The sequence below is a fragment of the Medicago sativa genome, chromosome 1 (assembly GCF_051527215.1).
Source record: "Medicago sativa cultivar Bolivia chromosome 1, Bolivia_mono, whole genome shotgun sequence".
In the NCBI taxonomy this organism is placed as follows: domain Eukaryota; kingdom Viridiplantae; phylum Streptophyta; class Magnoliopsida; order Fabales; family Fabaceae; genus Medicago; species Medicago sativa.
The window spans coordinates 14,520,812-14,535,797 of NC_140749.1; the positions used below are offsets into that span (position 1 = coordinate 14,520,812).

The 14,986-nt window shown below is 33.9% G+C and overlaps 2 protein-coding genes across 5 annotated transcripts; one reads left to right on the forward strand and one right to left on the reverse strand.

Moving 5' to 3' along the window:
- The first annotated feature begins 1,041 nt into the window (after positions 1-1,041).
- Positions 1,042-7,038, forward strand: LOC146952949 (Got1/Sft2-like vescicle transport protein family). Of its 4 annotated transcripts, none has more exons than XM_085707182.1 (8): positions 1,066-1,298; positions 2,060-2,129; positions 2,283-2,430; positions 2,529-2,582; positions 5,263-5,336; positions 5,933-6,050; positions 6,401-6,459; positions 6,633-7,038. In XM_085707182.1, exons 3-8 carry the CDS (start codon positions 2,326-2,328, stop codon positions 6,709-6,711), a joined length of 489 nt encoding a protein of 162 aa, XP_085563308.1. In that variant the 5' UTR covers positions 1,066-1,298; positions 2,060-2,129; positions 2,283-2,325; the 3' UTR covers positions 6,712-7,038. The 4 variants fall into 4 exon arrangements, with proteins under 4 accessions (XP_085563305.1, XP_085563308.1, XP_085563311.1 ...); XM_085707185.1 differs by having other exon boundaries at positions 1,066-1,280; XM_085707179.1 differs by lacking the exon at positions 2,060-2,129 and having other exon boundaries at positions 1,042-1,298.
- A 3,587-nt stretch (positions 7,039-10,625) lies between these two features.
- On the reverse strand, positions 10,626-12,774 carry LOC146952950 (rust resistance kinase Lr10-like). The gene is made up of 2 exons (XM_085707192.1): positions 11,966-12,774; positions 10,626-11,887 (listed from the first exon to the last, which is right to left on the reverse strand). Exons 1-2 carry the CDS (start codon positions 12,759-12,761, stop codon positions 10,794-10,796), a joined length of 1,890 nt encoding a protein of 629 aa, XP_085563318.1. The 5' UTR covers positions 12,762-12,774; the 3' UTR covers positions 10,626-10,793.
- Between the last annotated feature and the right edge of the window lie 2,212 nt (positions 12,775-14,986).

Consider the following 14,986-nt stretch of genomic DNA (forward strand, 5'->3'; position numbering starts at 1 on the left):
TTGGTGGGACCCAATTAGACCTTTTGTTAGAGGGTCTCCATTGGAGTGGTTGAGTACCTATTAGGTACTATTATTAAAAAATTATTAAAAAGTGATGTGTCAATATGAGACCCATTTAAGACCTCAAAGATGAGAGTCTCCATTGTGGATACTCTTAAACACTAGTGAAGAGAAAGGTCCGAACCTTCCAATTCTGTTATGACAGATAAATTTTAGATGCCACCTAAGCATGCTATTGGAGACAATCATTTCACGGGGTTTCTATGTTTTTTTTTCCTTCCATTCTTGCAATCATTTTACTATGAATTCGAATGAATAAATTATGGCTTAAATAAGTATTTTGTCCCTGCAAATATAGACCATTTGAATTTTCATCCCTGAAGTTACTAATCCTTCCAATCTGCCACTGCAAAATTTAATCATTTGACTTTTGGTCCTAATTAAGTTTTTCGCCGAGGTGGGCTGTCAGTGGTGCCCATGTGGCAAGTGATGATTGGGCGAGGTGGTTGACTTAAATAGGTCTTTCGTCCCTGCAAATATATGTCATTTGAATTTTCGTCCCTGAAGTTACTAATCAGATGTAATTAGGACCATTTTTCAAATGATTAATATTTGCAATGGCAAAATGGAAGGATTAGTAACTTCAGGGACGAAAATTCAAATGTCCTATATTTGCAAGGACGAAAAACCTATTTAAATCATAAATTATTATTCTATGAAATAAAGATGCAATCTGTAAAATTAAAAAGGATCACTCGATCAAAATAGTCCTTATGAATTTTGCAAATTAACAAAACATAGAAATAATTCCACAGTAGCAAATTTATGAAATTATTCCGTCCAACTCACTTGTACAGTTGTTTTTCATTTTTTTCACATGACCCAACAATAATATTAGAGTCGTTGGTTCAAGGGAGAATTCAATCGACTCTCTAAATTGAAAGTCTTCATAAAAGTGATGCTTAGAAATTAGAACTCTTACCCAACATATAACGTGTCATATATTTTTTTTTTTTTAAGGAATATAACCGTGTCATAAGCATATAACATGCACACATCAACTTTCGACCGGATCGCTTAGACTAACCAACCACTATTCACACCTCTCCAATCTCCATCAACACCTCCAAACTTTTTTACATGCTTTTCTTGCAACTTCTCAACTGATTCAGCTGCGATACTTCTCTGAAGAAAAAAAACGCGCTAAATTTTCATTCTTCATTTCTACGATCATCATTCCGTTGAATTGAATTTCACAATATCAATACAAACTTCTCAAGGTCATTCTCTCATTCTCTGTAAGATTTTCTCCAATTTGTTCTTCATCTGATTAATCGAAAATCTTCTCTTTACCTATTTATTACTTGTTCCTATTTGCATTACTAGTTGAAAATGCTAATTGATATTGAATCATTGTTATATTCATCTGTGATTAGAGTTATTCATTTTCGAATCTGGAAATGTTGATCTTTATGGAAACATTATTGAGTTTCTTGAATTGCATCTCAATTAGTTGTTGGATTATTGAAATTTTAGAGGAAAATTATAGTGGCATTTTAGTTGAATTGAGGACTTGTGTTTATTCTAAGGCCCTGTTTCGTTAGACAGCTTACAGCGTAAGAGCTTATGATGATAAACAGTTATATTTAAGCTATTTCTATAATAGAAGATAAAATAAAGTTAATTTTTTTTAGTATGAGCTATTTTGGAGAGCTAATGAAAAGAAGCTGAAAATAGCTTATGAAACTTATCATTTTCATAAGTTCTCCCAAACAGTCTCACAAGTGATTATGTCAATAGATAAGCTCAAATAAGGCAAATCAAACCGACCCTGAGCCTTATATGCTGCTACTAAATTTAGGACCATGTTGACTAAATCACAAGAATTCATAAAGTTGATAATAGTATTAAATTTGTTAATTTTTTTTTTTAGGAGATGGAAATAATTTGTCTTTTCACCATGATATTTGTTGCTTGTTACCGAAAAAGATGTGTGCAATAACTAGTAGAATTTTGGCAAAGAAATAATTAATGCACTTGAAAATAATCGTCAAAACAGGGGTCAAGAAAAATTATCAAGAGATTACTTTACTCGAGACAAAGGAAGGACAATCAACATGCCTATCATGGTATTATGATTTAGAATTGCCTTCTGGGATATTTTTGAAAATGTACTATAACAGTTTGGATTTATTTATTTTGTATAATTTAATCATTAAATCTCTTTCTTTTCCACACTACTATAGATGTTGATGATTTTATTCTTTCTTCGAATCATGTAGTGGCACTAGTGAGAGATAGTCAGATAAACTCTTCTCACATATAATGTGGAAAAAACTCGGCGAGTCTTTATCCGGGGATAATGAAGAGCAAGAGGAGAGCTTGTTGGGTGAGGGGTCAGGTGGACTCTCTTCCCTCACTACAACACAGGTGCTGTCAAAACTTTTCCCACCTGATGTAGCCGTTTGGGATTTTACTATAGCCTATTCAGTTCTAAGTTATGCCGCTTTTTCCTGTTGATTAAACAGAGAATGTATGGATTTGCTGCTTGTTTGATTGCTGGTCTGGCTCTCATGTTACTGGTGAGAAAAATTTGTGCCCTCATTTTATGTCTATTTGATATTATTTATGCAATTTGTTTGCCTTCTTATATAACCAATTCATTGTATTAAGTAATCAAATGGTTATGTTAGGCACATAGATTTAGTTGAATGGAATATAAATTACTTTTCTATACTGTAGTCATCGATATTATATTTTCTCTGGTGATGTGAGGAATGAATGGTGTTTCTCTATGTTGTGAGTCCCCACATTGGATGAGATATGACCTGAAAATGTGTTTATAAGTAGGATACATCCCACACCTTACAAGCAGGTTTTGTAGGATTGAATTAGACTAAACCCAAATTTTAATACTCTTCATACTGTACTTCACCTAGAGAGTGAATACCTACAATTACATTTTTTCTGACATTTCATCTTCAAAAACCCGTTACCCCACTTAGTGGGATAAGGCTTGGTTGTTGTTGTTGTTCATCTTCAAAAAGAAATTGTTCCACTATACCTGGAAAGTATAGCAATAGATTCATTTTCCTATCTGCATATCTTGACAGTCACTTTCTAAGCTTCGTTAGACGCTACATCTTGCAAGAATGTTTGTAGGGTTTGGACCTTAACCTTATAAATCTCTCAAGGACCTACTTTTTTAGAAAATCATAATGGAACCGTCTAACAAGTGCCGAAGAACACGTCTAATAAAAATGAGAAAGTGGAATGTATTTAATGAAAAATACAACATTCAATGTACTGGGAATTTAAACAAGTTTGATTTTTCTTTTGTACTTTCCTTTCCCTTTTTAAATCCTTAACAAGTACCTTTACCTAAAGACTTTTGGTGGATAAAATACTAGAGGAAAACTTTCTTACATGAAATAAGTGAAATAACCTGAATGCATGTAGCACCTTATCAAAAAACCCCTACCATAACAAAAGATTAGCAATGGCAAAGCAAAAGACAAGAGAACTGAACATTTCATTCTATCACTGGGTATGTTATTCAGGTATGGCTTCAATCAATACAGCTTAAGACCTACTCGGCCATTTATTCCCCCAAATGACCCTGTTTTCTAGTCAAGGCTACAAGGTTTTTCCCCCCCTCTTTGCATCTGTTTTCCATTGTGTCCCTAGCGTGCCAGTTATGATTTATGAACAAAAATACCAAGTGCTTCCAGTGGCATGCAATAACGACAGTGTGTTGGGAGGGCAGCTTGAATATGGACTACAGTGTGCATTGAAATGTTAGCACACATGTTTGTTTATTAGTTTCTTTTACTTCATGTTTTCACAACAATATACTCTCTACAAAAATTTAACTCATTTATGTTTTATATTAAGCTCTGAAACTTACGTCGTTCTATACTTTTTGTAATTTGTCATTTTTTATTATACGGCATTCTAATTTCTTGTAAATTCTGTTTTTTTTTTAAATAATATTAATTCAGTGATGTATATGTACCTTACATTTAAAGAATCGTCACCTTATTACTTGTATCTATGCTAAATACCAGTAATTCACCAATATACGTGCAATGTAGTCCTTTATCTTGTTTTCTTTTCTCAAGTTGTTTTATGTGCTTCTGTGTGTGAACCGTGCATGACTTTCATCATGTTTTCCCCATATTCATTTGATGTAGGTTTTACACTTTTCATGAAGCATTATCGTTATTTGTTTTCTTTCTTTGCTTAGACCAGGACAGATGCATCTCCAAAGATCTTCATATTTCCTAAATCTTGACAGATCTTCATTGAAAGAAAGGAATTTAGTTCAACAAAACCCCCCTTATGCTCCTTGGGATTGTTTATATGGACCAAATGATATTATTTTGTTTCATTGAAAACTAGTTTTCAAAATTGCAATTTATATCTTGGTCCATTTTAATGGTTATATTAGGATTCTTCTTGGTCTTTCTCTTTCGACAGTTATAGGGTTATCCTCCATGTGATTAACTCTACTTACTAGGTCCTCTATTGGCCTTCCCTGCAAATGTCCAATCCATTTTATACTCAATTCCATCAATCATATTTACTTCCATATGCTCCACTGATTTCTTTGCTCTAGTACATGCATTCATCACTTAGCTTATGCTCTTGTTGGTACTTTACTGCCGAAGTAGTTGGCTAAAATTTCCTTTGGTTACTTTCTGCTGAAAAATTGTTTTTTACCATGTCAGCAGTTATTACAAGCTTGTATTTCTCCTGAATTTAGGGTCGGTAACGCAAAATCGTGCTCACAATGAGTTTTGGAAAGCTTCTTTCAGATCAATTTTGAAAGTATGTGATTGTTGGGATATACAGATTTGACTTACTAGTCTGATTTTGGTTAAAAAGCCATAAAACTTTGAAGTCTACTTGTATATCCATTATCCATAAAAACTCATGTGATTTTGGAAACTGCTTCTAAGCAAGATTGTTAAAATTAGTCCTTGTCTAATGCTATCAAGAAGTACTTTCACTCTTTTCAAGTAATCTACCTTTTCTTTGAAGCTTTTCCATCTTTTTTCCCCGGAAACCATGATAACTTGACTCATAAATGCAATAGTGATCAGAAAAGATGTTGAATGTTTTACCTTGTGTAACTTATGGTACTTGATGCGAAAGATATTATATTTTGCCCTCTTTTAATTTAAAATTTTAGCAACCTCAACCAAATTGAGTTGATAGCTCGCAAATATTTTCTTTAACTGTTTTCTTTTTATTTTGCAGTCTATGATTGTTTTTGCCAAACCCATCAAATTTGCAGTATTGTTCACCTTTGGCAACCTGTCAGCAGTTGGAAGGTAGAATAGTTTGTCCCCTATAGATCCATTATAGTTTTAGATATAACTTTTTCCTAGCGATAAACAAAGACAAGATAACATTTTAGTTTTGGGATACGCTATTTAGTAGAGTGTTGTCAAATAGAAGCTATAGCGGCTTGTAGTGGAATTTGAACAAACCGCTATTTCACGCGATCTGTGATTGACAACATTTGATTGATTGATAGTTATTCATGCTATTCACAAATTCAGATACTAATTCTTTTCATGCATATAACCATCCTCCACACCCTGACAAAATAAACGAAGTGAAGCCCTGCAAAGGTTTTTCGACTCCTTTGTCCATTTCAATATTGGAGTTTTTTCCCCCTTTTTTTTTTTTTTGTCTTTATCGACAAGACTGGATGTTGTTTTCATTTGCCTTATCTTCTGATATCTAGGCATGATGTGTTTTTTGATTCACCTAGTTTTCTTCTAATATATGTAAAGATGTACTTCAGTTTATCGTTGAGTGAATATGGTATTACAGCAGATCCAGTCATTTTTATATTTCTAAATTCCTGCATTTAGTTCAATTAATTAATAGACCATCCAACTTTGGTTTGTATGTCTGGCAGTACAGCCTTTCTTCTTGGACCAGCACAACAAATGGAAATGATGTTTGACCCTGTTCGTGTTTTTGCAACAGCCATCTACCTTGGATGTGTAGTTATTGCACTTATTTGTGCTCTCTTGGTAAACCCTACTCCTGTTATCTCCAAAAACATATTATATTAAGTTTCTATTTCTCTGGTATACTCATAAACTGCTTTCTTTAATATTCTCTAGAGAATAGTATGGAAATTCGAAAAGTTTTCAGCTTTTGTCTACTTTCCCCATCTGATAATTGGATTTGTCTTTTCTTAAGTGAGCAACTCACTTTCGAGTGTAAAATAAGTAATATCAACTTTTGATGGATAAATCGTTGGTTCATATTAGATAAATATGCATACAAAATCATGAGCAAATTAACTCTTGATTTTCTTATTTGTTTTACACTCTAATGACTTTTGGAGGAGTCAAACACTAATTTTCAAGTTTTGTAGATCCATAGCAAGGTGTTGACGTTACTTGCAATCATAATTGAGATCTGTGCCCTTATTTGGTAATTTTTCCTTCAACAATCTTGTTTCCTGACATAAATTTGTGACATGTGATGTGATAATCAATTAATCATTTCTACAAATGAAGAACACTTCTAAAGGAATTCTTTTCATAGCATGTATGTGTTATGCTTGTACTTATATGTGGATCACTAATAGTTCCAAGTTGTTACAGGTACAGCCTGAGTTATATCCCTTTTGCTCGGAGAATGGTTTCCGAGTTAATGATTAGATTATGTGATACAGAGCTCTAAACCAAGAGAAAAACCTAGGATGCCTTATGTGGTCTATAGTAGACATGGTTCCTCGGCATTTGGTTTTTGTGGACTAATTCGTGGTGAAGTTGGTATTGCTGATATTGATTATGAAGTTCAGATATTAGCTTTTTTGTGTGCCCATGAAGCTTCTTGTTGGTCTTTATTTGTAATTCATCTTCCATGCACCCATTCTTTTCATTCACTTAAAAACGATAATGGATTGAAATTTTGTTTACACAGTTGTTGTAAAGGATACAAAGATTTTTTTTATTTTTTAAATGTTGTTTTTTTTAAGAAATTTATAAATTTAGTATATTTGGAGTCCTTTGGTATTTGCTCCCTTTTTTTTCCTTCCCAAACACTGAATCTGATATGGCTCTTGTAAGTAAGTTCAACATTTATAAGTAGAGAACATTTTAAGAGCATCACAATGGTAGTTTTCAAAGCCATCATTAGATACCCATTGGGAAAGGAAGTCTTGTAATGCTACTCTCTCTTGTGGGGGTATATTAGTATTTGTGATATAACTAAAGTTGAAACATGTTTTTGCACTAAATTCATCATTCACTCAATCTAATTTTGTTAAGCTCCGTTAATTACTCTCTCCGTCCCTATATTTAAGTATCCATTTGACTTTATGTAAACCTCTTTTCAAATTACTATATGCATTTGATAAATATGAAAAGTCAAATTACAAACAAAGGACAATTTGGTAATATTAACATAAAACAGACACATTAATTACACTGACAACTTTTTTAAGAAATGTGAAAAATGCAAAGGGGACTTACATACAGGAACGGAGGGACTAGTTGTTAGCACATAACCCTAATTCCCTAATTTCTCTCTCTTTATTGTTCATTTTTCTTTTTGTTATTGTTTCAGGCTTTTGAAGCACCAAAAATGACAAAAACTATGCAAGCTCATTTGGTGTTTCTAATATATCATGTGATAGAAAAATGAAGAGGTAACATTTTGAAAGAAATCGTTGTTGAACAACCATCGTTGAACGACGGTTGTTCTGCATCGACTTTTTCCTTCTTCTCGTAACCTTCTTTCTGTCATATGATTTTTGTGATTCATAACCCCCAATTCGTTGCACAAATTTCATATTAACAAAAAAATATTAATTTTTATAAAATATAAGTCTTGTGACACAGGCTTCCCTATTTAATGATATATTTTTTTTTTAAATCAATTTCTGGAACTTGACCAATTAGAATCAAACACTTGAAAATGAAATTCAACGTTAACATTTTTCAATCAAAACATCAATGAGGACTAACATCAAACAATTGAAACTTGGGAGGCCAAAATAGATTAATTGTGAAAATCGGCGGATCAAAATCGTACAATCGTAAAACTTTAAAGCTAAATATGATCATAAGCATTTTTTTCTTCTTTTATATTTAGCCCTTTTGTAGAATTTGTGTTGGTTCCGCTACTTTCTTTGTTACGTGAACCACGTTATTTTGTACTAGTCTTGTACAGGGGCGGATCCAGACTTTAGGTATATGTGGAGCTAAAATTTCAAATAAATAATAATGCAAACTAAATGAATTTTTTTTAATCGACAAATATTATTCACGTCGAGATTGTGTAAGAAACACAAAAACTCGCAGATCAAATAGTCTAACATACCTCATTGTTTGCACTTATTTGTTTCCACAAGTTTTGCACAAATATCTGAAAGCCCTTTCAGCTTAGCAAATTTTGGGTCAGATAGAACATTTGTAACATAATTCTTAAGTTGAGTGTGTAACGCCACTTCCGACACATCTATAAAATCATTTGGATAAAACTCAGTAATCCTCAATAATTCTTTCACATCAAAAGTTGCAAATGACTTTGCGGGACTAAAGGGGAAGGAGAAAAGAGAGAGTTATTTACCAAGTCACTTCTTTTATGTTTTATCAATTATAACAAACCAAAAAAAGAGGAAAAAAACATGTGGAGCTATAGCTCCACATATCTCCTAAGCGGATCCGCCCCTGGTCTTGTAGAAGATTGACTTGGTTGGTTGATTTGGAGTTTATTTACGTAGCAATTTCCATTGTCTCACTCACAAGTAGAAAATTCAAAAGCTTGCCGTGTAATTATAAACCACACAATGTACTTTTGACTGACAACAACGATGACTTAGGATACCAAAAGTTTTTCAGAATAGTCCTTATGAAGATATATTTCCAATCAGCTTAAATGAACTATGATTATGACTGAACAAAAATGTTTGGTGGTAGGGACGGCATGTGCAACATTTGTAGAAGTTGACTAAGAATTTTTAGCCACAACAATCTCTAGGTACTAATTAACAAAACACAAAAAATAAATTTTACATTTAAAAAATATTTTTTACATTTTCAAAATTTGAACACACATATTCTAAGATATTTTTATTATATTTATTTCTTTAATAATGTTCAAAAGCATTTGTTAACATTTTTCTTTTAAAATAAGGTGAAATTACTAAGAGTGCAAAAGTAGTGAGTGATGATCGATTTGACGAGGGTTCAGGTTGGAACCAGGGACGGATGCACATATATTGAATTATTTTATTTTTAGTCTACTCATTGCAAAGTGTTTGTCCCCATAAAAAAAATTAAATAATTTTATTTGTAAAGAATTGAATGTGTAGTCATAAAAAGATGAATTATTAAATTTGTTTGATTAAAAAGTATACACAATTTTAAAATATAAAGACATGGAGAAAGCAATCCACTATTAAAAATTCTTGTTTAGTGACCAAATTATTTCAGTCGGTCGCTAAAAGAGGTTTTTTTTTTTAATCGGTATTTAATCTAAGGTCTCACCGTCCATTTGCAGGGTCTCATTTTATGGATTTAGCTCATCGAAATTTACATTGGAGAAACGAACCTGAGACTTTGACAGGAGTACATTCGAAGGTTGCAAGCCAACCACTATGCAAACCTTAATGCGTTGGTCGCTAAAAGAGTTGGTGACTGATATAGTCAACAATTTCATATTCAGTGTTTGCAAGCCAACCACTATGCAAACCTTAATGTGTTGGAATCTCAATATAACTTTGGGAGCTAACTCGAGATATGGCTACCCGCGCTAAAGTATGACCGACTTCATTCGTTTGCCTCTTAATAAACTCGACGCTAGAGTTTGTTAAAGAATTTTGACACAAATGGATACAATCATCCATAATGATACTAAATTCGGTAATATCACCTCTATTCCTTGCATAATATCAGCGACTATTCCTTGCATAATATCAGCGACTTTCTTCTAGTCCAGTTCAAAATCAACATTCGCTAATTGTAACTCATTTAATCCACTTCATAGCCTGATATAACCCCAAAGCTTCGCCAACTTCCGCGGAGCATAAAAGTGTATGCCATAGAGTTTTAGACATACTTCCTCATCTCAAATACACATACTTATCCCTACTCTATTGAGGGATGTTGAGAATGACGCATCAACATTACATTTAAGCTTCCCCATTGCTGGTTTCTCCATCTTTGCTCTGCTGTTCTGTTATTCGGCAGGTCTGCTGTCGCGCTACTGCTGCTACTGTTATGCCTTGTACCAGCAGCTCTTGCATTTTGAGGTCTGTTCGCATCACGCCAATCCTCTAATAAGTGCTTTTCGCGCTCCAGAACGCTGCTGTTCATTTTTGTAGTTTGCTGCCAAATTCTGAGATTTCTACTCTTCCTCATGCTCGAAAGAATAGTAGCGAAATTCTCAACTTGGCTGCGGTTGCCATATTGCAACATTGCAAAGATTACATCGTCCGCACTTTGATATTGCTGAACCAAAGGCTCAAGACTGCTCCAAACTCCACTTTGAGCAATGGGATGAGGGATAGTAAAACTCTAGAAGTTGGGTGCTTCAGTTCAAAAATACGATGTTGAGTGTCGAGGAAAAAAAATGAAACAATTTAGATCGAAATAAAAGTAATTTTATTATTTTATAATTTAGAGATTATTTTTTATAGAACAATGTTTAAGCATACTACTCGCATACATACATGATACAACTTCTACATTTTTACAAATTATTAAGATACTCAATTCTTTCCTATGACGAGGGATTCAATAAATAAGTATCTTCTTTTATTCCTGAATCACTTCCATTTGAAAAGTTCTTCTTGCCAAAGTGCGTTGATCGTTAGTGGTTATGGAAGTCATCGAGTGAAAAGGATTAGGAGGCACAGTTAACTCGATATCCTCTCCGGTTTCCAACATTTGCACAACATTTTTTATTGATGGACGATTTATTGGCTGCCATTGAATGCACCAAAGTCCAACAATTGCAAGTTTCTTTGCAATTTTAAGATCGCCTTCATCCTCGATATGGATACGTACATCTCCTTCCAATAAGTTATGGATCCATTCAGGATATAGCACATCAAAAGTTTCCGAAGATGACATGTCTACGTTTTTTCTCCCTCCAACCATTTCTAGCAATAACATTCCGTAACTGTAAATATCAGACTTAAGAGAAACATTCCCAAAATTTCTTGATAGAACTTCAGGCGCCATGTATCCCAAGGTACCCTTAGCAGCTGTCATGGACACAACACTAATATTCTTGGAACACAATTTGGCGAGACCAAAATCCGAAATTTTTGGAGTAAAGGATTCATCTAGCAAAACATTATGGGGGTTGATGTCAAAGTGAATGATTGGATGGTTACAACCGAGATGAAGATACTCAATTCCTTTGGCTATACCAATACCAATTTGTTGTAGCTTCTCCCACCCCATGAAATGGTCCTTGTTATCCGGTGGAAATATGAAGCTTTGTAGCGAACCATTTGGAAACAAATTGTAGACAAGAGCACGGTGAATTCCATCTGCGCAAAAGCCAAGCAAACGAACCACGTTGATGTGGTGGATTTTGCCCATAATTCCCACTTCATTGATGAACTCTTTTCCTTCTCCCTCTGTACCATTGAGCATTTTCACCGCCACAAGAATCTCACTCGAGAGCTTTCCTTTAAACACAGTTCCGTGAGCTCCTTCTCCTAGCTTTTCCTTAAACCCGTTTGTAATTCTTTTTATATCAGCATAAGAAAATCTAGTAGGTTTTTGTGCTCGATAATCCTCTAAAAACTTATCAACTCTAATTTGATCCTCTTCTTTCTTTCTAAAATAGAGATGTATCTTAAATAAAGCGATGAGAACTAGCCCCAAAAGAATTGAACCTAGAACAAAACATTAACCGTCAAATAAAATTGTCTTCCAGCATAAATCAACAAAGAAAAACATAAAACAAGTCTAACCTGTAGCGGCATATATCAGAGATTTTGGAATTTGAATTATTTTCCGTTTGTTGTTGCAATTAAAACACTCAGTTTCGCCTTTGGTGCCGTTGTTCTTCCATTTGCATTTCATGCCATTTGCTTCGCACTTTGTACAATTAGGTTTCGGCCAACTTAAAGAGAGCAAATTATATGTTAGGTCTTGTACGATGGTTGCCATGTCGAACATCTTGACACATGATACAAGGTCCAATGTGAGGACACTGGCGTCGGAATAAGAAATATAAATTGGACAAGTGATCATATCTTGTGACTCTTGAGATATCTGATCGTGGTTCCTCAGGTGCGGTTTCCTAACTGAAGAGCAATTAAAGAAAGAATATTTTGTAGTAGTTCCTGGTTGTGAATCAAAACGGTAAGGTAGAAATGATGAGTTGTTAAGTTTCAGAAACTTTTTAGGAATGCAATTGTCCGGGTCCATCACTAAAATATTGTTTGATTCGTAGTCTATGTAATCTACAAGGAATTTGATTGGACCTGAAGTGGTAGAGAGCACCATCATGGTTTTCTTGTTTTCAGTACAATATAGGCAAAACTCAGGATGAATACATTGATCTTGTGATGATTCCTTAATTAGTTGGAAGGGAAACCGAATATTTCGCGGTTCGTGGTAAGGTCCACAAGATGATTCTCTGCACTCGTCAATACTGCTGCTTTTATGGATAAGCTGTAGTAGAAGCAGCAGCATGATCAAACTATGTGCTCCTGCCATCCAAATATTACAGGGTTTTCTTTTTTCAGCCCAAAAGAATGTCATAAGAAGCCAAACTTTGTTTTTTGACACACTTTTTCACGATATTTGGAGATATATTGTAGTAGAATTTTTTTGAGGTGAATATAACATTAATTCACACGATATTTGGAGATAGGGATGGGAATAGGCTAGACCGAGCTAGGCTTTGCAAGGCCTAAGCCTGGCCTGCCATATTTTTTTAAAGCCTAAGCCTGGCCTGCGGCCTGTCATAGGCCTACTTTTTAGGCCTGAGCCTGGCCTTCTGAAAGCCTGATACGACCTACTAGCCTGTTTAAAAGCCTATATCTTATGAACATCTAAATAAACAATGAGATCTAAGTTTAAATGGACTAGCGAACTAATAGTTCAATTATATTAAACTCTCTTTTGATAATCAACTTGAGGTTTTAGGGAATTCAACTATATATTGTATCATATTTGTATTATAGTTTATAGTAATACATTTATATATGCAAAAAATTAATGTATACTAATAAAGCTTAAATTATTGAAAAAGTTTACAAATTTATATTTTAATTCAAAGTGCAAAATATAATGTAATAATAAATAACATTATTCATATTACTTAAATAGGCCGGCCTAATAGGCTTAAGAGGCTTTTTAAGAGGCTTGTGGCCTGACCTTTTAAGCTAAATAGGCTTAAAAAAAAGCCTAGGCCTTCTCTATTTAAGAAAAAAGTCTGGCCTGGCCTGACCTGTCGTAGGCTAGGCCATAGGCCCCTGTAGGCTTGCCTGGCCTATTCCCATCCCTATTTGGAGATATGTTGTAGTAGAATTTTTTTTGATTTAAAGAAGATGATGAAGATTCAAAGGAAGAAGATGAAGATGATGAACATCTTCATCATATTTCTGGATATTTTTCATTTTTAATAAAAATATATTTTTAAAAATAAAATTATGTATTTTTTAATAAAAAAATGAGAAAAAAGATGTATATGTGCTTTTAAGAGAGTTAAAGGACCTAAACTGGAAAAAAATAAAGATAAAGGACCAGAGTGTTACAAATAAATAAGATAAAGAGCCTCTAATGTAATCTTGTCTATAATTAAATAAAAATTAAAAGTTACCTAAAATTGATTTTTTTTTTTAGAAAAAATTTACTCATTTATTTGAAATTTAATGTTGCCAATATATATTACATTTTGATTGGTTGATATCATGAAATGGTAAATACCCCCTAAACAAGAGAGAGTAATCTAGAAAAAATTGATTGTGACCAGTTTGAAAATAAAATGCATGAAATTAACCATATGAGATCAAGTCGTTTTTAAAAAATCAAAAAAATGAAATCAATTATTACCTGGCTGGACAAGCCTAGACTATAAATTTAATGTCAACAATATAGTGTCATGTTAGGCATAGCAATGTGAAGGTGAGAAAAAACACAAGAAGAGGGGGGGGGGGGGGGGGGGTTGAATTGTGTTTTGAAAAATTCTTCGTTTCTCCTAAAACTGAACACACAAGTTCAGAAGCTAAGTGAGACAGCTTCTGAAGTGGTAATCAGAATCTAAATGCAGCGGAATAAAACAGAGAGAGAGAAGAAGAACGACACAAAGCAATTATACTGGTTCCTTCCACAATCCGGAAGTAGTCCAGTCCCCCTTGCACTTCCAAGGAGATTTCACTAAGAGTAATATCTGATTACAATTGCTCAAGCACACAAGCAAGAGACTTCCTTTGCTCAAGCACACAAGCAAGAGACTTCCTTTGCTCAAGAACACAATCAAGAGACTTCCCTGCTCAAGCACAACTGCAAGAGACTTCTAACTAAACAAAATTACACAGAAAATTGTTTGAGGTTGAACACTTGATATACAATCAGAGGTGCTCACAATACAAATCAGATACAAACTCAATGACTTAAGAATTTCTAAGATATGACTTTGAGACACAGAAATTCTAAGTGAATGTAGAACAATTTCAGCAGAGGTTTGGCACTTGTAAAAATGTTGTGAGTCTTTGGTTCAGCGTTCTAGCATTAACGTTCTTGCATTGCCAATTCTCTAAGTCTTCACTCCTTTATATAGAGGTGTGAAAGAGACGTTGTGAAATTGTCAGCACATCAAAGAGTCGTTGTTGAAGCTTGATCTTTCACCAATAATCTTTTGCCTGATTTGGTTGTTGTCCTATGAAGAACCAATTTGAAATCCATTCCTTATCCAAAGGAACATCTATGCAGGCGAAGCCGTATTCTGGAGCTGTTTTCTTGTCTTGTAGTGTGGACACAAA